Here is a 20,420-nt window from a genome sequence, read left to right as displayed (position 1 = left end):
CAATAAATCTCAAATGTTTTCTCCACCTAATCTAACTAACAAACCGGAAAAGAGTAAGGCCAAAAATCAGTTCAAAAGCAATGAAAAAAGCGATGCCTCTGATATCGAGGCATCTCGAGCAAAAACTCCTCTTCGTTCAGTGCAGTGAAAAAGAGATGCCTCTGGAAGATTCCCCCTCTTTAAGAGACTCCCCAAAGCTCCTCAAAAGTGGGATATTCTCAAGAGTTTTTCTACCTCTTTCTCACCTTCTTCACATCAAATAGTACAAAATCAACCAATCATTAATTTGTTTGTAAAGCGTCAAAACAACAAAATCAAAAGTAGATATTATAATTTTGTTTTGTTTTTCTAACAACAAAATGACTCATCCTTGTAGCAGTTCTCATTGCTGAGCCCAGCTTTCTGCAATTACATCTCAGCGCATTCAGTTGACCACCCTAACATTTAGAGAAGTCTCTAACTTCCCTTCTCACATCCGTTTTTCTCTGTTTAGAACTAGGGTGTTCCTTCACCAAAATTTTCCATGGGGCAGCAGAGATGTCTGGCCTTTTGACCCATGAGACCAATCTGTACAACTATTTATTTAGCATTTATCTGTAATGTATCCTCTAATACTGTAAATCCTGGAGCCAGTCACTTACTATCATCTATTCTGACAAAGTCTTTAACAGGTCAAAGAGACCTGAATGGCCTCTCCTTCCATTCACTTTCCACTCAAAACCTCACAGTGCCAACAATGCTAAAAGTTAAAGACAAGGACTCTTATTGGACAAAGCCCAACGAAAATGTGGGTGTGTGTGGGTGTATGTGCGTGTGTGTGTGTGTGTGTGTGTGTGTGTGTGTGTGTGTGTGTGTGTGCGTGACAGAGGGAGAAAGAGAGAGAGAGAGAGAGACTGCAGTTCTCCTCACTAGCTCTGACAGCCTACCTACAATAGTTAAGCAGTGATGCTTGAAGAGAGCAGGATCACACTCAATTCTTTCTTGAAAATCAGAAAGGATTCTACACATAATCATATTTATATTCCACTACACACTCAGACCCTAACAAATCCATTACAGACGCACATTTTGTCCTGTAACCTCATCAGTAAATCAGTCAGGAAACTCCCTCTCCATGGCTCATCTTGCTCTCACAGCTAATCTATGGGTAGACCCAGTGACTCTTGACCAAACTACCTCTAAATTTTTTACTTCTAGCAGGTAGAGCGCTTCAAATGCAAGAGGCGAACAGAGATACACTCAAAACATCTGTACCATATGCAACAGCATTTCTGTGATCATTTATGATACATGCATCGGTTTTCCTGCTATTTCCAGGTCAGTATTTGTTAATAGCACTGTCCTTTGTCTTACTATAAAAATCCCCTGTTCTGCATCTTGCTATAACGTCAAGACTGATACTCTTTAGCCTTTGTTCTGTTTCCTTTTCAGATTTCACCGGGGATCTGGATAATGTCTCACAAATCTTAACAACAGTGAATTAACCAACACAAACGTAGACATCTCCAGATTGATGCTGCGCCATCACAGACTAGATCAAAAACAGTGGTGGACTGCTCCTTTTCTGCATGGTGTCCTGGGGAGTCTGTTGCATGGGAACACATAAACAGTGTGCTTGGACAGCTCAGAGCTTTATTTCAGGATAAAGATAAGACACCATGCGGCCCACACAAACTTTCTCCAGACAAGGAACTGAAAGTACACAAAACAGACTGCTGCTAAATGTTTGCACAGGGACAAACAAGGTAAACAATTTGTTAAAAAGTTGCTTTCATTTCCTACAAACATGCTACCATGTAACTCTGAATGGTTCTGGACATGGTGCATATCTCTAGCTGCTGGTTACTCACAGAAGCATTCATGAATACTGTATGTAACGCTCATGTATACATCTGCACTTGTCTTGCATGTAAATGCTTTGTCTTGCACCAAACCCTTGGATATATCACGCAATGGTTTGCCTATATAATACTATTATATTATACTCTTGGTTAGATATCTGGCAATTTCCATGCACATTAGTAATCCATAATTAAGCCTATAAGGCTGTATGTATACAGAACCAAATGTAAGCATGAGTGAAATCACACTGGGTGTTTGAAGATTGTTGCTATGGACTTTAATTATAAAGGAGAACTCATTTCATTGTCTGACACTATCAGTGAAAGATGCAAGACCTTCAAACACCAAGGCTTTCCAACGATGTCCAATCTGCAACATGAACATTAACATCCAGTAGCCGGTCAGATGCTTGGAACTGAAACAGTAGCATTCCTCACTGCGGGTACATGTCGGACGAGAGGTCTGAATTTAGGGACTTCCGTTTCAAACCCGCTCTGCTCTGCTGATCCTCTGCCAGATTGCCGGGCCTCTATTTTCAATGCTGTGGTCGGGACACAACAAGGACATTTATTGTCCACGAGCAGCTCACTTCTTCTGAAGAGCAGCAGTTGTTTTGAGCTCATGGAACGAAGGCGCAGCCCCTCAGCAGCAGCAAAAACTGACGACCTTTTAATGACAGAGGTCTAATGTCCCGCCACTTTGGCCTCCCTCGATGGGCTGATGTCACAGGAAGAGAATTGTATCCTTATCGAGGGTCACGGCTATACGATCCGACAACATGTCCATCTTCCCTCCGATGTCCTCGGGGTTTGGAGACAGAGTTCTCACACAGACGCGTTCGCCTTCATCAATGCTCCACATACACATACATGTGCAAGTGTCCAAACACAGGGTCTTTCCAGATCCAGCAACCTTGAATTCTTTAGATAATAGCCACTCTCCCCTAGAAGGAGGGAAACAGTTGGCCTTCTGAACATCTATCACCAAAACTGCTGTTGCCAAGAGCTAACTAGTCTACAAAGTCTGCCTAAAACCTGTTGCCTTTTGACCAGGTGATAAAGATAAATGTAGCTTCTGATACCTTTGACAGACTTATCAAATATGAATTGTCCTGTTTGAATTCCAACACAGTGGAAACAGCTCCTCAGAACAGATTAGATACCAAATGTGTGAATGATATCTTCATCCTGCCAAACACAAGAGACTTGAGCGAGGTTTATTAAGAGATGAGAGAGGCGGTGGAAGTGAATGGCGAGGTGGGGGTTTTTTTTTTGAGTTGCGGGAGAGCTCTGGCACGACTCAGGCAGGTAGATAAGAAAGCCGGAGAAGGAGCGGTCCAGGAAGTGGAATTAATATGTGGCAGGGAGAATTGGACCAGAAGGAAAAGGGATCATGTACAATGGCCAGGCTGAACTAAAACAGGAGATCAGCACAATACAGGGAGGAGGTAGGAAAAGGTTCATATGGGGAACCGTAAACAGGGATATGGAGAGGTAAAGATGGAGGAGTGGGGGGTGGGGGGGGGGTGTTAAGAGAGGAGGGAAGTCAGGCACACGAAGAGGAAGGATTGGGAGGAAAAGCACACGCTGAAATGTCTTGTTTGAACAAACAACAAAAACAACACAAGAAAACTCCTTTGAAATGACAAAGCCGTAATGTGGATAGCAGAGATTAGCGTGCCCTCCTCACCTTCACAACACTAGATATAAATCTACACTCACACACTCGTCTAAAAATAAATGTACATCTGCATCTCATGGCTGCCTCCCAACTTTTCCTGAGTGTCAGATATACCGAGTTCGCCCATTTTAAGAAGCAGGCTGATTAACACATGATAAAATACTGTGGAGGCAGGTCTAAAGTTGAGTAATAGCGTCATTATCTCCGCAGGTAAACATTTTTCTTCCTTTCCTTTCCTTCCTTTGGCTTGACACTCTATCTGTGCCGTTCCGACCACAGCAGCTGAAACGTCACACAAATATCACACTGTATGCCTATAGTGAGAGCCAGATCTCACAGTGGGTATGTTGACATCCGTGTGTGTGTGTGTGTGTGTGTGTGTGTGTGTGTTTCTGTGTGTGTGTGATAGAAACATACTTGTGCTATTCACCGCCGCCTGGGCCGCACTGGGCCACTTGGGCCACACTATCACTGCTGGGAACAGACAAGAGCTGACAGAAAACAGACTGAGAGGTTCCTGACTTCAACTGGACCTTTATAGATCACAGCAGCCACAACTACAGGAAACTACACAAACCCACAATAACTCATTTATTAGACCTTGGAAATGAGCCAATACGTATTATTCATCAAATTACATCTCATTGCAGTCATTTCGATTTGTATTTTTCTAAATTATAGTTAAATCCTGACATGTTCATTTGCAAGAAGTGCTTAGTGAAATATAGTCTGTCATAGCTTTCAGTCTTTTTGAATGTACAGAGCTGGCATTCCTCAATTTCCACACATTATACACCCTGCACACAACATTGCTTCAGTTATACTTCAGGCATCCATTCAAATGATTAAGTAAAAGTGATAAGTGGCACATTCACTCCAAAAGGAGTGAAATATAGGCTAAGTTGATTTTATATTCTAATGCATGCACTCTACATGCATTTCCAAACAAAACAACTGTTCAAGTTGGAAAGTCTGAATATTAATAAAATCCTATGAAAATTTCCTCGGGGACTTTGGTTCAAGAGATCATGGGACTGATAAAAATCTTTTTGGCATAGGTGCATTTTAATCAACAAACCAGCCAGGTTAAAACCCCACAGGGCTGCAGCGGCTGGACAGTTTACCACGCTTGGTACATTTTTACTGAAAAAAAAAAAGTCTAAACAAGAAGCAAGAGTGTATCACATGTTTGCAGTTTGCCCAGGACCCGCACATTGCAGCCCGAAGGAGCAACAACGCAAAGTTTCTCTGTACTCAACACTAGTGGTTCTCAAAGTGGGGTCCGGGGACCGCCAGGGGTCTGTGAGGGGGTTCCAGGGGGTCCCCAGAAAAATGATGAACAGTTGAATTAATTTACTATGATTTCTAGAAGTCAGCACAGTGACAGAAGGTGTAAAGATGACTATTTTGATCATAGGTTTCACTGTCAGGTACGACCACAGCACAGACAGTTTAATAATTCTGGATCAAGTCATATCTAACAACAAACACCCTCTCAAATGGAGTTCCTTGGGACAAAATCGTATGCGTAGGCTACCTGTTCGGTGGGTCCTTAACATTGAAAAAGTTTGGACACCCCTGTAGGGTCCCACACTATATTTCCCCTACCGCAGTTAATTAAACCTCGTGCTGCGCAGAATATCCCCATGCAGCGGCATTTCCCGATCACTCACCTCCCCAGGTGTGAAAGAGGACCAAAAGTCCGACGAGCAGAGAGGCAGCGTCCCGTACAGCCATGGTTGTCGCTCGGTAATGCTGCTGTCTGTCCCGGGTGTGTGTGTGTGTGTGTGCGTGTGTGTGTGTGACGAGGGAGTCTGACAGGCGGCTGGTCCTCCTGGCAAACTGCGAAAGACAGAGAGAGAGCGAGAGAGAGAGAGAGAGAGGAGCGGGGGTGCGGCGCGCGAAGGGAGGCAAATGATGCAGGAGGGGCAGATAGGAGCTGCTGCACTGCAAAAAATGTCCATGTGCACAAGTCTTTTAGGCTCATATTCACTCTTGAAAGGTACATTTTCTCAAAACAAGTGAAAAGTTCTGCCGATGAGATAATTGCGCTTGTTCCCTGTGCAGTTTTACTTGTTTAAGTTGTCTGGAAAGAAAGTGTTAGTAGGCTTGAAACAAGGAAGATTACTCTGCTATATGATAAAGAAATGGACACTTGATTCAAGAAAAAATGATTTGCTTTGGAAAGAAGAATGAATATCTTGCGGCATTGGTAGATTTTTTTTTCTTGTTTAAGTAAAATAAGACGTCAATAGCCTACTATATTAATTGACTTAAGATGGATATTTTTTGCAGTGTGGCGTCTGGTAGGAGGAACTTCAGTAAGAACAGCAGAGAGGGTGGAGGTGTGGGGGGCCTGAGAAGATCATTTATAGATTCTACTTCCAAGGCTCTTGATGAACATGATATAACTCCCCACAAAGAGCTCTATAACTTGTTGGTTATAATGGGCAACCATGGATGATGAAGATTAGAGCTCATGTAGCCTAACTGAAGCATGTGCGTTAATTTGGTCTGGCAAAGGTGTGGCACTTGCCATACCTTTGCCTAATGGAGGCGAGCATTTAGCATTCAGGACCAATGTTCCCTCTAAGTTATGTGTGTTTGGTGACCTCCATCTAATAATTTACCACATTGACCAAATAATATGTTATCAGTCATCATCAGGCACTGTTTTGTGCAGCAGTGTGCTGGGGAGGAAACATCAAGGCAATGGAGGCAGGCAGGATGAACAAAGTGGTGTAGAGCTGAGTCTGGACAGTCTGGAGGCAGCAGCAGAGGGGAGGAGGAGGTCTAAACTGAACTCCATCCTGGACACAAAAACACCTCCCACCTCCTCCATGGTGAGCTGATGCAGCTACAGAGCTACAGACATCTTCAGCCTCCACCTCATCCCCCCAGAGTGCAACACGGAGTGCTTTAGGTGCTTTTTGTGCCAGCAGTCATCAGACTGTTCAGTTCCTCCTGTCCAAAGGGCCCCAGCCTCAGCCAGCTAGGAGGGAGCTGCAGCAGGCTTTGTCTACACAGACTACACAAACTATCCTGGATACCTTCACATTCCTATGCTCTGGGTTAATCTACAGCATTTGCTTGTACAGCTTATATGTTTCAGCATTTATGTATAAAATGTTGCATATACTGTAATACCTCCATCCACAATACAAGTTGTGATTATGATACAAATATAGGCTACATATCTGCGCAGTCTGCATCTATTCTTAGAAATGTAGTCAATAAGCAAGGACCTATACATTCCATTTGAAAAAAAAAAAACATAAGGCTGAAGTTGTTTGCCAATTTGCAGCCTCTTATTTGTGAGTTGGGAAAATTTAAGGAGAAGCCTAAATACATTTCTAACCCTGTAAAACATGTCAATACGCACATTTTTCACTTACACATTTCTCAGCTATGTAGAATTACATATTTTAACATAATTCAATTAAATTACTTACTTTAGCGCTACATAGTAACTATGACATAGATAGTCACCATAATCTTATCCATATCTAGGACCTAATAAAAAGAGTGTGACTCCCTCTCTAAGCTACAAGCCAAGCTTAATATGGACATACGGCCACATTGGGAGTTGAATCAGACTGACTTCCCTAACGTTCCATGTAAAAACACGGTGCCAGCTGGAAGATATCTATCATTAACATTAGGCATATATGAGGGCAGCCACCTGCACTGTGGGTGCAGATCTCCTGTCTCTATGAGATAAAGACAGCTACAGTGTTTGCCCACCTGCAGGAGAACACACACATTACTGGGTTGTAAGCAATAACAAAACACTCCTACCTTTTTGCAACAGTCAGAGAGGGGAGTGGGGAAATGACACAAAATACTGTACAGTTCACACTCTGACTAGATATCTGGTCATTCTGTCTTGCTTGTGCTGAGCCAACATAATTTATAAATTAAGTCTGTCCAGCATGTGAAAGAAAGGAGAGTAACACACACACAGAAACTTTAGCTTTGCAATAAATAAAACGCAGCAGATGTTAGATGAGTTAAGTCTCTCTCACACAGGGACAAATGGGATCATGACATGATGGATGAATGGTTGGTGTAAATGTTTTAAAATATCAAAGGCGCCTAAAATCAGCTTTGATACTACTATGCTTAGACTACGTACAGTACTTGCTGTGTACTAAACCATGGGCCCAGGTGGGATTCAATTCATCATCCATGCACAAGAGCAATAGTCAAGTTAAGTCAAGTCAACATTATTTCTATAGCATCTTAAACACAAAACACTTTGTTACGAAGCACAAGGTTAAAAGGAAAAATAACAGAACTAGAAACATCAGTCATACTGAAAGGCCAGAGTAAAACTGAGTCTTCAGTTGATTTTTAAAATGGCAATGAAGTTTGCTGACCTAACACTTTTGGGAGGGTTGTGTGTGGAACGACCAAGAGCCCCTGATCAGGAGACCTGAGGGACCTTGGGGTGTTGAGAGGGCACAAAATTTCAGAAATACTGTATACTGAGATGCAAGATGCATGAAGCGTCAAGATGCAGAATTTTATAAACACACAGCAAGATTATAGAAGACTCAAGGAGTCGATTCTACAGCTGACAGGGGGCCAGTGAAGGGACACCAGGAGGAGAGAGATAAAGACAGTTTACGCCTGTCAGGAGCTGTGAAATGGCTTTACCTCTGATGCCACAGAATGATACAGTAGTCCAGTCTAGATGAAATAAGTAAACACAACCTTTTAGTAGTAATAGTACATAATATTATAGTACATAATAATGACATAATAATGTTAATCTGCTCTTCACAACACCCAGGTTTCTGACATGAGGCCTTGCATTTGCTGACAAATTGCCAAGATTACTTAAAAGTCTACAAAGCTCAAGTCAAGTCACGTTTATTTGTAGAGCCCTTATTCACAGTTCCAGTTTTCAAAGGGTCAATAAATTAAAACAATAGATGAAAATGACACCCCCCAACCGTAGACACTCAATGAGAATATGGAACGACTTCCACAAAAACCTCATCAGGAAAAAATATATAGTTCATAGCAAATTAGGAAAAAGCCTCATTAGGAAACCTCATTAGGTATCAAATGCTGTGCTAAGGTCTAGAAGGATATAGGTGGAGCAGTACTGTAAAAGAATAACATTTGTAAACTTGAGTAGTGCAGTCTCTGTGCTATATATCCTGATTAAACTTCTCAAAGATGTTATTTTGGTTGAGGAAAGAAGTTAGCTGATTTGCAGAAACGTTTTCTAAGAAGTTTTACGGTCATTTGACCTGTAGTCACTGGGGGCCAGTGGATCTAAGGAAGGTCTTTTGAGGAGAGGTTGAACAAGCACACGTTTAAAGCTAGAGGTGGAAAACTGTTCACAAACACTGTCAAGGAACCTTTGAGGAACCTGGTTAGTACAACGTCTAGGGAGCAAGAGGGAAATTATATAGGAAATGGTCTCCACTAGGACTTAACTGAAACTGGATCAAAACAGCTGAACACAGCAAAAACAATACAGTCAGGACAGGATTCTGAGCCTAATATCATTTAAGTCAACTTGGAGGTGCCTTGTTTAAATTTTGTACAGTAAGGACCAGCTTAACATCAGACTATCTTGGAAGCTTCCCCAAAGTTTCTAGCCAGAATAATAGCACCCCTCTAGTTTGGGTGCACGCTGTTCATTTTGAAGACATCCTTTCTCTTCCAGAATGAATCAAAGTTCTCAATAAAAGCAAGAAAAACAGCGGTATGAAATTCTTCGGCCTCTAGTTAAGACTGCGGCCGCCAGGTTTTTAACGCCCCCTCTCTTACACAGCGGTCTTTTGCAATAATAAGGACGGTCTTAACAATAAATTGATTTTTATATTAGTTAAATTAAAAAGGATCCACACAGATATGACTAATTAATTATGTAAACCATGAAGGCCAGGTTATGTTTATGGTAAGTGTCTTTAAGACTGGGAAGGTCACATAAACACTCAGAGCCAAGGCCATGAGTCGGGACGGGGCCCGAGAGAACTTCCCCAGACTGCACAGTATCTGACAAAACCTCAAAATCTCTGTACAGCCTTACGGATTGTTTAAGCTTTAAGCATTGTCCGATCCCGCATGAACTATCACAGTCTGTGCGCTTGGATACAGTTCAAAGAGTGTAGGGGTGTGTGTGTTGACATCTGAAACTTTCACTCCTGGAAAACAGAAGGTAGTGCCATCCGGGCCTGCTGGGCAGGTCTGCCTCCGAGCCAAGGCCACCGCCGCAGAGGAAGGAGCCTTCATACTGAACCCGAGGAGTCCTTGGGAGTGACAGTGAGTCCTCAGAGGAGGGGTCAAAGAGTGGGAGCGACAGTTTTCTAGCAGGACAGGGTGGCTGGGGTTGTTTTTGCTTTGGGCTCTTCCTCACTGTGGTCCAATATGCCTCCGGGGAAGTAGTGAGGACGTAGCACAGCATGGACGGGCTGATAGGGGGGATAGTATGTGCTTTATTTAATTCTGGATAGACCATGAAATGTATACTGCAAAAACAGACAAACTTTTTAAGTTATTTTGTCTTGTATACAAACTTATCAAGCTTATTTTAGGATTTTTGCACTGGCAGATAATTTTACCGGTTTCAACAAATTTGACTTTTTTCAGGATAGCATAACTTGTTTCAGGACATTTACTGGGTAAAAGTGAAATTGTTTTAGAGAAAGTTTCTTGTTTCAAGATTTTCTTCATTGTTTTATGATGATTTCTGAAATAAGCTTGATAGGTCTGGAAACAAGATAAAATCACTTGACAACTTGTCAATTTTTTGCAGTATAGTCAAGGTTGTTCATCATATTTTGGGGCCTCCTGGTGGCTCAGTGGTCCGTGTAACCACGATGTCCTTGGTTTGAATCCGACACAGCGCCTATGTCGCATGTCACCTCCCTCTCTCCTAGTCTTTCCTGTGTCTATCTTTAAAAAAAAAAAAGAAAAAAAATTTATTATTACTTATATTTCAAGAATATTAGTTTCACTAGGTTTATCGCAAATTTGGGATTTATTTTGTTGTGTTCTCAGCAATTCTCACTGCTCTATTTCAAGTCGTGTTCTTTTAGATATGTTGTTTTATTTATTTATATTTGGTGGTAACCCAAAAGGGGCCGTGAGAGAGCTTCAGAGAGCTATTTTCTGTTAATGTCTCTGCCAAGCTCTTCCACAGTGAATTTAAAAGCCCTCTGTGTGAGAGAGAGAAGGCCCGGGAGTATCGGGCAAGATCATACTCAAGGCTGTAGAAAAGACGGTGATACAAAAATTAAAGAATCACTGTCCATTGTGTTTTTTTTCCCTGTGTCTACTAGTTCTAAATGTTCAATACAGGTGTGCAGAAGAAAGAGAAAGATAGAAGGACGTGTGTGAAAGAGAGAGAGATATGGCGGGTGCATTCAGTTGTAACGTCCTTTAATGTTCACCAGACATCACTGGCGCTCTGTTTTTCTTTCCCTCCTAAAGCTATCAGAGGGGATCTGTTTGTGGAGACACAGACACTGTTGCTCTGTTTTGGTGGAAATATAAGGCCAATACTGATAAAAAGAGACCATAACATTCTCTAACTCTCTCTCTCTCTCTCTCTCTCTCTCTCTCTCACCGAGCCTGTTGTGATACAGTGTTAATATATTGGGTCTTGTGTTGTAGGAAACTCAGCATAACATCCTCTGTGAATCACTGGGTCTCTGCCACAGAGCGGGGTACTACTGAACAATTGCAATTGTTCAGCCCCTCGCAGTTTGCTTTAAACATGAGAAGTTATATGTTGTCAAATTAAGTTCCTGTTGGATATGGATTGGAAGTTTCTAGATTACAGTATATCTATACTGTATATATACTGAGAACCCATAGAGAACAACATTAGCTATCTATGGAGTAACTAACCATTGCATACGGTTTAAGTGGTTTCATGCTTTGCCAAAGAGATTACATTTGAATGTAAAGGAGGGTGTAAACCACTGTGTTGATGTTTTCATTTCCTTTAGGGTGAAGCAGGGTCCTTATGGTTTGTAGCGATAGCAGTGAGGTAGCTGTTCCCAAAACAATTACATTGTTCAGCCACTCAAGGCCAGTAAAATTATGGCGAAATTTTCAGTGCTGCCATGTGACACTGGAGTGGTACAAAGAGCGTGGATACATAAATAAGTGTAATATAGAATTTGGGGAAACCATTTTTTCAATAGCCCTCTCAAAATTCCCTGTGGACAAATTGTAAGAATGTCCCCTTTTTGCCTTTATTTAATATGATACATCCTGGGCAGGGGGTTTGGGAATATCGGGGCCAATGGGTTTGGGAATGAGGCTGAATAAGGAAAATAGAAGCAGGAAAAGCATCTGCCCCTCCCCCACTGAGTTCCCAGGGACTGCAAAGACCTCAAACGTTGCTGAGAGCACGCTTCACAACCTGCTGACAGCGTACGGGACGCAGCCTGGCCAAAAACCTCCAACACTGATTGCAGAAAAATCCCCAATTAATCCCTTAAATATCTCAAACCTATTTCCGTAATAATGGTTTAATTAACTAAGCATTTGCACACATCCCTGTGTAATTTGTAAAAGAGTATTTCATTTCAGTCTAATCCTTTGGCCCATAAGAGAATTGTCTTTATCTGTATAGGGAGTACACACACTTGAACTTGGCTCCTTTAAGATTTCCCCCCCTGACGTACTGACCAGCGAGTGGCCTTACCATGTACCCCTGTGTATGCCATACCGCTGTGATTGATGATTACACACGGCTTCTGTTTATCTCGCCGGGGCTCTGCGCTGCACTCATGGACTAAAGGAGAGCCTGAAGGAAGGAAAGAGAGGAAAAGAAGTCATTCTTTCCGAGCCACTGAGGCCAGACCCGAGAGCGAGTTGTTTTGGGGGGTAGTCGGCCCGGAATGAGAGACGGCCATTGTCCGAGCCGCTCCAGAGGATGGGGGGCTTTTGAGTGTGCACTGGTATGGTGAGGGGGCTTGGGGGCAGAGTGGGAGAGAAATTTGAATTTCTGCTAAACTCCGTCACAATAACAGGGATTGTGACAAAGGGACACTTTGATAACTACATGGGCCAAGAATTGAACATTGCTGTCTCCATGGTGATTATATGTAATAGGGGGCATTAATCATGGTAAATCCGCCCACTGACATGACTCCTCAGAAGAGTTTCAGTCAGGGAAGGTTTCCTGCAATAATAAGAGGAGAAGAAGAGGAGGATGAAGACGAAGGAGAAAGGTTAATGACACCAGTTCAGTAATACAAATTTTCTATCTCTGCCTGGGGAAATTTATAAGTCAATTTGCCATGGAAAATGATCGGCGTTGGATAACGAAATAGCTTGAATTCTTTAAGAGGAAAAGTTGTCTGTGGTATCTCTCTTTTCATCTCTTCTGGGTCGCTTTATGAAACTCATCATATAATAAAATCTTGAGACAATTTTGATACTATGATATGGTTTCCCGGCAGATGGAGGAGATTTCATTTCACGGTTCGAGTTTTATTTGAAAGGGTCTCACTGTGTGTAATGGGGAGAGGTGCGGTGATGTCATTACAGGAAATACGTACAGAATAATGAGTCAGTGAGCAGGAAGCTGTGAGTTGCTACTAATGGAACTCATGGATACCCTGACCTTTAGATGCACAGACAGGCCCAAGGTCCTGGGAAGGCAACTTCCACGCGACACAAACAGGGGGATTTCCATAGTCAGTATTAGTCATGCCGTTCCTACATCTGATCTCTCTCTAAGTTCATCAGTTAGTCGGCCAGTCGGTGTCTCTTTTTCTACCTCACCCTCATTTTCTCTCTCACCCTTTTCCTCTATCTGCGATCTCTCTCTCTCGCCCTTGTCCCAGTGTAAAGCAGAGGCAGCGGGCCTGAGTGGAGGGTGAGTGAGGAATGCAGGGTCCCGCTCCGGGTCCTGACCAGTCTGCACTCCAGTGAGTTCTGCTGTTTGGAGTTTGTGTTTTCCCATAGAAGCTTCTGGTCTGCCGCCTACCCTCTGCTCTCTCCCCCCACCCCTCTCTCTCTCTAAAACACACACACACACACACATAGATGCACTCTGAATCTAAATTTTATGTGAGTCCCATGCACTGGCTGGCAGCCAAAGTCAACACTGAATCAGAGGATCTCGACTCTAAACCCCAAAACAAACCACAAAGTCTTAAGAAACAAATGATCAGACACGCTGACCACAAGCCTGTCATTCACTCTAACAAGGGCCTGTTGAGGCTTTACAGATGGCCGTTGCCCTCAACAGTTAGGGGCTTACAGTGAAATGTTTTCTCTGCATCTAAAATATTGTATAACACTGGTGGCACTTAATCTGCTAGGTTAATTTTAGCTACCCGCGAAGCCGAGACAGAGCGGTAAAGCGCCCAAGTGTCCAGGTGACGCCACCCACGCCCATGTCATTTCCCGTCCTAAAGCGTCTGCCCCTCGCCTCTCCGGTCTCGGGCTGTTATTAGGCATGGAGGGGCAGACCAGGAGGTGGAGGGGCAGGTCAGAGGGCCACACTTCTGTACAGCGTGGAAATGGGAAGACCAATTGCAGCAAATTAGTCATCAGTGGACGCTCGCCTCGTTGTAGGAAACGCGTCAAGGGGTTTGCTTGTTTTACCCTCTCAGATCCATCCTGTGCGAGCGTCTTGTTTCCCATGCCGGGGCCCCTGCAGGCGTCTTCTGGGCTTTATTTTTGAGGTTGTTTGTTTATTTTAACTGAGAGGCTCTGAGGAGAGGGCTTCCACTTCAGAGTTAGGGACTGCAGGACCTGTCATTCCTGACAAACGGTCGATGTGGAAACCTATCTTTGTCTCAGTTGAACTGGGAGTTGCTGGGTTGAGCACCTCTGCTGACTGTTGAGTGAATTTGAGGAAAGCACTATCAAGACCGCTGATAACCCTTGAAGCTGCATATTTTGGGTCAGCTAACCTTATCTTGGTTATAATAAAAATCGCCTATGCAAGAAGGCCACATTCTAATAAAGGTTTCCTCAAATGGATAACATGGCAGGAAATTAATCATTTTAGTCATTAATCAAGTAAAAATATGAAACATTTGCTGGTTACAGCTTCACAAATGCAAAGATTTGCTTTTTTTTCTTAGTTTCATATTATTATAAAATGAATACTTTGGGATTTTTTGGCTGCTATAAGTAACTAAGTAAGCAATTTTTAGACATCTCTTTGGGCTCTGGTGGCCATTTGTCATTATTTTTGACATTTTTATTTTGACAAAATTAAGATTAGTTGAATTAATAATGAAAACAAGTGTTAGTTGCAGCCCAAAATATGGCAATTTACTGTTTGGATGTATCTGTGTCTATCTATTCCTGTATTGCACTGAGGCTGCTGTGGACACGTAATGGCTACAGTATCCATAAAAGACACATAAAGAAAGCCTGCAGAGGATGGCAGACGATGACAAGCCGTTCACGTCTTATAGCCTCTCACCATTTAGAAAGGAAGGATTTGGTCGTCCAGAAAACAAACAGAGGAAGCCGACTACTGGCCTCCTCACGGACCAGAAGGTTAGCTGCCATAAAAGGAGCAGGTCCACAAGCTCACCGCCACACCAAGTAATGCACAAGGCCTTTTATAGCTCCTTGTACAGCTCCTCTTCATCCCTGATGTGTCATTAAACGCTTAAACAAATGATGTTTGTCAAGCGTCCAAATGTTTGGAACAGGATTTCCCATGATCATATCAGACATAGGCCTACTGTAGTTCCTTTGGCAAAAAAAAAAAAAAAAAGATTTTCTCCTTCAGTGTTGCTAGGCTCAGCTGGAGAGGATGAGATGCAAGGCAAGGAAGGAAATATTGTTGATGTTGTTCTGCACTGCAAAGCCTTTGTCTTGGGCTTTCATTGTTACCGTAGTAGGTGAGGTAATGGGAGACTCGGCTCGACAAGCGGGATTGTGTTCACTTGAATGGAATGGGTTGAGGGAAAATCCTGTTGTAATGGCATGAATGGTCAATGATGAAAATTATGACTACAATCATTTTCAGAAGTCTCTCTCTCTCTCTCTCTCTCTCTCTCTCACTCACTCACTCACACACACACACACACACACACACACACTCACACACACAGAGTTCAGTCTCTTTCTGTGTCCTCATTACAGCAACTACTCATCAGAAGTGTGATAAACAATAATAAAAAGAAGAAACCACCATCCGCCTATTTTTTTTTAATGTGATACAATTAAGAAATTCTGGAGAGACATTGGGTCTTACATTTTTTATAAGGTGAATGCAACCTTTTTTATATGGTATTATAATGTTCCTAATAACAAACCAGTTCAATATCTAGTGATTCTTTTTGTCTTACAAGTAAAGTTTTTATTCACAAACAAACATTCTCCATTTCTACAGCAACATTGCATCTGTTCCTTCTAGAATTCAAATCACTTCTCCAAACAAGACCTTACTAAAAGGAAAAAAAAGTATGAAATTATGAAAATGTCTTTAAACCTCTGACAACATATAACTTTATACAACGTATAATATTATTTTTACTCTACACCCCCTTTTCTTTTTTCTTTCTTTTTTCTTTGTTGTTTATTTTGTTTGTTTTTTGTATTTATTTATTTGTACTATCCACTATTACTGTTTACACACTGCTGTCAACTTTTGTCTCCTGAATTTTGTGTATACTGCTGTAAAGTGTCTGTACTTAAAAAGAAAAAAAGCTTGTATTTTAAAAGGAATCCTTGAAGATTATAATTTGGAATAAGATAAAGTCCCTCACAAATGTGTTATGATTTACACCTGAGTTTCCTTTTTCCTGTATTATTTTTTATTTTGTATGCACTATTTTGCTCTCCCTTCATTATACAATTCACTGTTTGTGATGCTTAGCAGGCATTGTTGACGTTTGACAGTTTATATTGTACACGTTTGCCTTATGATTGTACATTTACAAGGTTTTAAATTAAAAAATCTGTTTGTATAATTATTGTTGGTCAGTGATGTTGCGCAGAAGGTGCGCAGCGCAGCCTCACGGGAAGTGGATGGGTCAGCTGACACGATCAAAACAAGTATGGCGACTACAGTAACGGCAGCAAATAGCTCAAAGCTCTTTGTGATTTTTTCTTTGATTTCGCTGGTTTCGGTTGTCCTTTCTGTAGATTATGGATTTAACAAAGCGGCGGTCTGATCAAACGTTGCCAGGGAGCGGGACGTTTTGAGTACGACACCCGGAAACTAAACGGAAGTGTCTTCTTCGTTTTTGAAATCAAACATCCGCCTCTGTAACGCGTGTTAGCCGTGTTTTGATATTCGTCTCAGCTGGTCATATATTAATCTCAAGGTCCTTCCAGCGTAATGAGGAACGGTGAACCTTACCCTGGCATGACGGACAAGCTAACGGTCCCACCAACGTCTGGTAACCGGCTGGGCATCTCACCCTGAACCGAGCAAGAAATGGACTTTGCCGTAGAGACAGTTAGCGTTACCGCTACTACTAGAAAGCACCGAGCTAAATATCGATAAGGTAGCGCTAAGCTAGCCCCAGCAGCGGCTGTATGATCATGGCTTTGGTGAACTTTGTTATTTCCACTGTAGGAAAATGCATCGACGTCGTCTGCTTCCTGCTGGACCTCAATTTTGTCATCGTCCACACGCTGGTCCGGTCTGTCTTAGCGGTCATCGCCTTTATAAACAGCCTCCCCATGCTGCTTGTCACCTCGGTGGTGGAGTTGGGGAACTTCATGCTCTTCTGCTTGGTGTCCATGGCGGAGGCAGCGTCAGAAATGGCCCACGGGACCGTCGACATGCTCGGGAGCGGGGTGCTGGTTCTGGAGGGGTTACTGGAGAGCCTCAAGATGGTGGGCTACCTGTCCATGCACGTCCTGCTCCGAGGGAAGGAGCAGCTGTACCGAGGTGTGCTGTCAGTAGTGGAGTGCTGCGGCATCGCTGTGAGCCTGGTCGTCTATTTCGCCAACACGGTGGTCAACTTCGTGCTCATCGCCACCCAGAACCTTTACTCCAGCCTGGTCGGCGTGTGGCAGACGGTTTCCAGCCCGCTGCAGAAGGTTCTGGAGCTGGCCCTGACCTTTTTCACCTTCCTGTACAGCAGCCTGCTGGGAACCTCCAGCCTCCTGTGGTCGCCCTGTAAGCTGGTGCTGGACTTCCTGGTCTCGCTGACCCACATCTTCATCAGCATTTTCATACTGAACGTCTACGGCCTCCTGCTCACCGTCACTATCGCCGTAGCCACCACGCTCTACCTGAACCCAGAGCTGACCCGACAAGCTGCGGTGCGAACTGTGAATTACATCAACTCTGTCCCTGCGCTGCACAGACTCTATGTGGCTCTACGCCGCCTCACCTTGAGCCTGCGAGGCGCCCCCCGCCGTGTACCGGGTGCCGTGAGACAGCTGCGAAGGATGCTCCATCGCCTCTACCTGCTAGAGCGGGGGCTTTGGCAGCAGCTGTCTCGACAAGGCAGTCGATTAAGCCTGGCACTGAGGACACAAGTCCAGTGGGGCAACAACAACAACAACAGAGTGGGTGGGGATGGAGACCCGGGTGAGGATGGAGACCCAGGAGGGGACAGACGGGACCCGCCGGATGGAAGAGCGGGAGACGGGGTCCATCAGGAGCTACTGGATTTAGTTTTACCCAGCTCCAGCACAGACAGACCGCTAAAGAAACTGTCCTCCTCGGGCAAAGACAGTAAGCTTCCCCGTGCTGAAAGCTTGCTGACTCTGCTGAAGGAGCAGGAGGAGAGGAAGAAGTGTGTGATCTGTCAGGACTGTACCAAGACGGTGGTGCTGCTGCCGTGCAGACACCTCTGTCTGTGTAGAGACTGTACCAACATCCTGCTGAGGCAGCCCATCTACCAACAGAACTGCCCGCTCTGTCGGCATATGATCCTCAACACTATGGATGTATATCTCTGAGGGACTAATGGATGTGGATCTGGGGGCTTCTAGCAGAACAGAGCTTCTACCATGATTATAGGCTTGTCTTTAGTGCATGTTTTATCACCACTGAGAGGATGTTGTATGGCTTTTTGTTATGTTTTTTTTTTTTGTTTTTTTTTTAGGTTCAAGGTTATGGATTGGTTTCCGTTCATGTACGGGGATAGACCTATGCAATCTCTGAGAGAAGTTTAGAAGAGCAGCGTCAAATAACCTGCAATCTCTGCATTGAAGCTAGATGTGTCTGTTTTAATTTCCAGTGTTACCATGATGAGTCTCAGGTCCTGCAGTCATGGAAGCCCGCAGGTCCCATCTCTGATGCTGAAATGTTTACCACCACCTATGTCTTAAAATGTGTCTGTCTTGTGCTTTCAGTGGGCCAGGCTTTGAAGAAAGCAAACTAATACTGTGTTGCGTAGCATACACCATGCGATCAATATCATAATATCACATCCATATATAGGGCTGGGCGATAATTCAATATTACCGTTTATCGTCTTTCAGTGGAATCATATCGTGATGATATGAAGATATTTTAATATCGTGACACATTTCTGCTGTCTAAATTGATGATGACAAGCAAATTTTACTTAAAAACTCATAAAATGAGGTATGGTAGGAATATTATTTGAATATTTCTGTTTTGTTTGACATCACACCTAACATCACTATTCGGTTCAATGAGATGAACATTAATTTGATTATTTAACATGATTTTGCATACATGAACCATATTGTGATATATATTGATATCGAGAAAAATCCTTAAGATTATCGTGATATTGATTTCAACCATATCGCCCAGCCCTATCCATATATGAACAGTGTATTTCCTGTAGGAGTAATATGCATTAAAAGCATCCCAAAGGGACACTGTTACCTGTTGTTATAGCGAGTGCTTTTACACTAAAAAGATACTTTTGTACATGGTGACCACTTCAGTTTCTCAGTAGAGCTTTTCACACAGAGAAAAGAGTAGAAAGGGATTTGTGTATTTTGGGGAAGTGGTTTATAATTTGACAGTCATAGCTGACAAAATATGGCTTTAATAGGTTTATCGGTTCTGTTGATGGGGCTTATTCCAGTCTTCCATTATTGGCATATTATAGCCACTGCAAACAGATAATCATAAAATGATTTCTCCTTTCTTTCATAGTTGTAATAAAACATAATTTTTTTGTATAAAAGGACCATAAACTAATAAGGGTTTACAATTTAATGTTTTTGTTTTTCATTTGTTGATGTAAGCTGAAATGTTATTGATCAGTGTTCACAGTTTACAGCGCATTTTTTGTGACACCACTTATTGTATTATTCTGGATAGTGGGTGGTGCAGAATCATATTATTGGAAAATGAGAGTGCCATATTGCGTATGCCTTGATGTCCTATTTGAGAACTGTTTTCTGAAACAATTTGCATGGCTCTCAAGAGGAATTTTAGTTCTGGTACTGGGACTATGGAATATCAGTTATCGGCATAATTACGGCCTACTACATTACATGGCTATCATTAATGACAATGGTCTGACTGTCACATTTTGATATGAATATAGATGATTTCTAGAGACCAGACTGTAGTCTACTCAGACCTCTTCCTCTCAGGTATTCCTAAAGCCCTTTAATAACCCCAGTGGCATTCCTAACTGAAGAGTGCGGTGGATTGATAACAGCTCACATGACCGTCGTCTGTTGTGATGCTGCCTACAGTGACTGAATCTGTATGGCCCGTGTGTTCAGTGTGAATGGTGAGGGATAAAAAGTCATGAATGTATTTTTTTAAGCGTTACGGCTGCCACACTGGCAAGACTGAGTTCATAATAAAACAATCATTGATACGGTGTCTTTTATCTGTCTTTGTACCAACCCTACATGTAACCTTTTTCATAGGCTAGCAGCAGATTCTTGAAGGTGAGAATGATGATGAGCATTGCAGCAAGAATGCAGGAATTGATGTAAACTGTTATGGTGTCAATTTGTGTTTTTCCTTACCAATCCTACACCTA

At 42.8% G+C, this 20,420-nt stretch overlaps 2 protein-coding genes across 4 annotated transcripts in view; one reads left to right on the top strand and one right to left on the bottom strand.

The window, feature by feature from the left end:
* mcamb (melanoma cell adhesion molecule b) overlaps window positions 1–5,318 on the bottom strand; it is a 35,755-nt gene extending 30,437 nt beyond the window's left edge. For all 3 annotated transcript variants that reach the window (XM_071520539.1, XM_071520540.1, XM_071520542.1), the window contains exon 1: window positions 5,196–5,318. In XM_071520539.1, the coding sequence (XP_071376640.1) occupies window positions 5,196–5,259 (64 nt within the window). In that variant the 5' untranslated portion in view covers window positions 5,260–5,318. The remainder of the gene's footprint in view (window positions 1–5,195) is intronic.
* An 11,337-nt stretch (window positions 5,319–16,655) lies between these two features.
* On the top strand, window positions 16,656–20,222 carry rnf26 (ring finger protein 26). Its single transcript, XM_071520557.1, has one exon. It carries the CDS (start codon window positions 17,017–17,019, stop codon window positions 18,394–18,396), a length of 1,380 nt encoding a protein of 459 aa, XP_071376658.1. The 5' UTR covers window positions 16,656–17,016; the 3' UTR covers window positions 18,397–20,222.
* The last annotated feature ends 198 nt before the right edge of the window (window positions 20,223–20,420 follow it).

Source organism: Centroberyx affinis, unplaced genomic scaffold, assembly GCF_046629955.1.
Source record: "Centroberyx affinis isolate AG114_WGS23_722 - 3 ecotype Tasmania unplaced genomic scaffold, CSIRO-AGI_Caff_v1 ptg000807l_1, whole genome shotgun sequence".
In the NCBI taxonomy this organism is placed as follows: domain Eukaryota; kingdom Metazoa; phylum Chordata; class Actinopteri; order Beryciformes; family Berycidae; genus Centroberyx; species Centroberyx affinis.
The sequence above is the reverse complement of the archived record's forward strand: the minus strand, read 5'-3'. Positions and strand labels throughout refer to the sequence as shown.

What these genes read in the sequence shown, in the direction of transcription:
- rnf26 (XM_071520557.1), top strand. Translation starts at nt 17,017, where the DNA reads ATGATCATGGCTTTGGTGAACTTTGTTATTTCCACTGTAGGAAAATGC.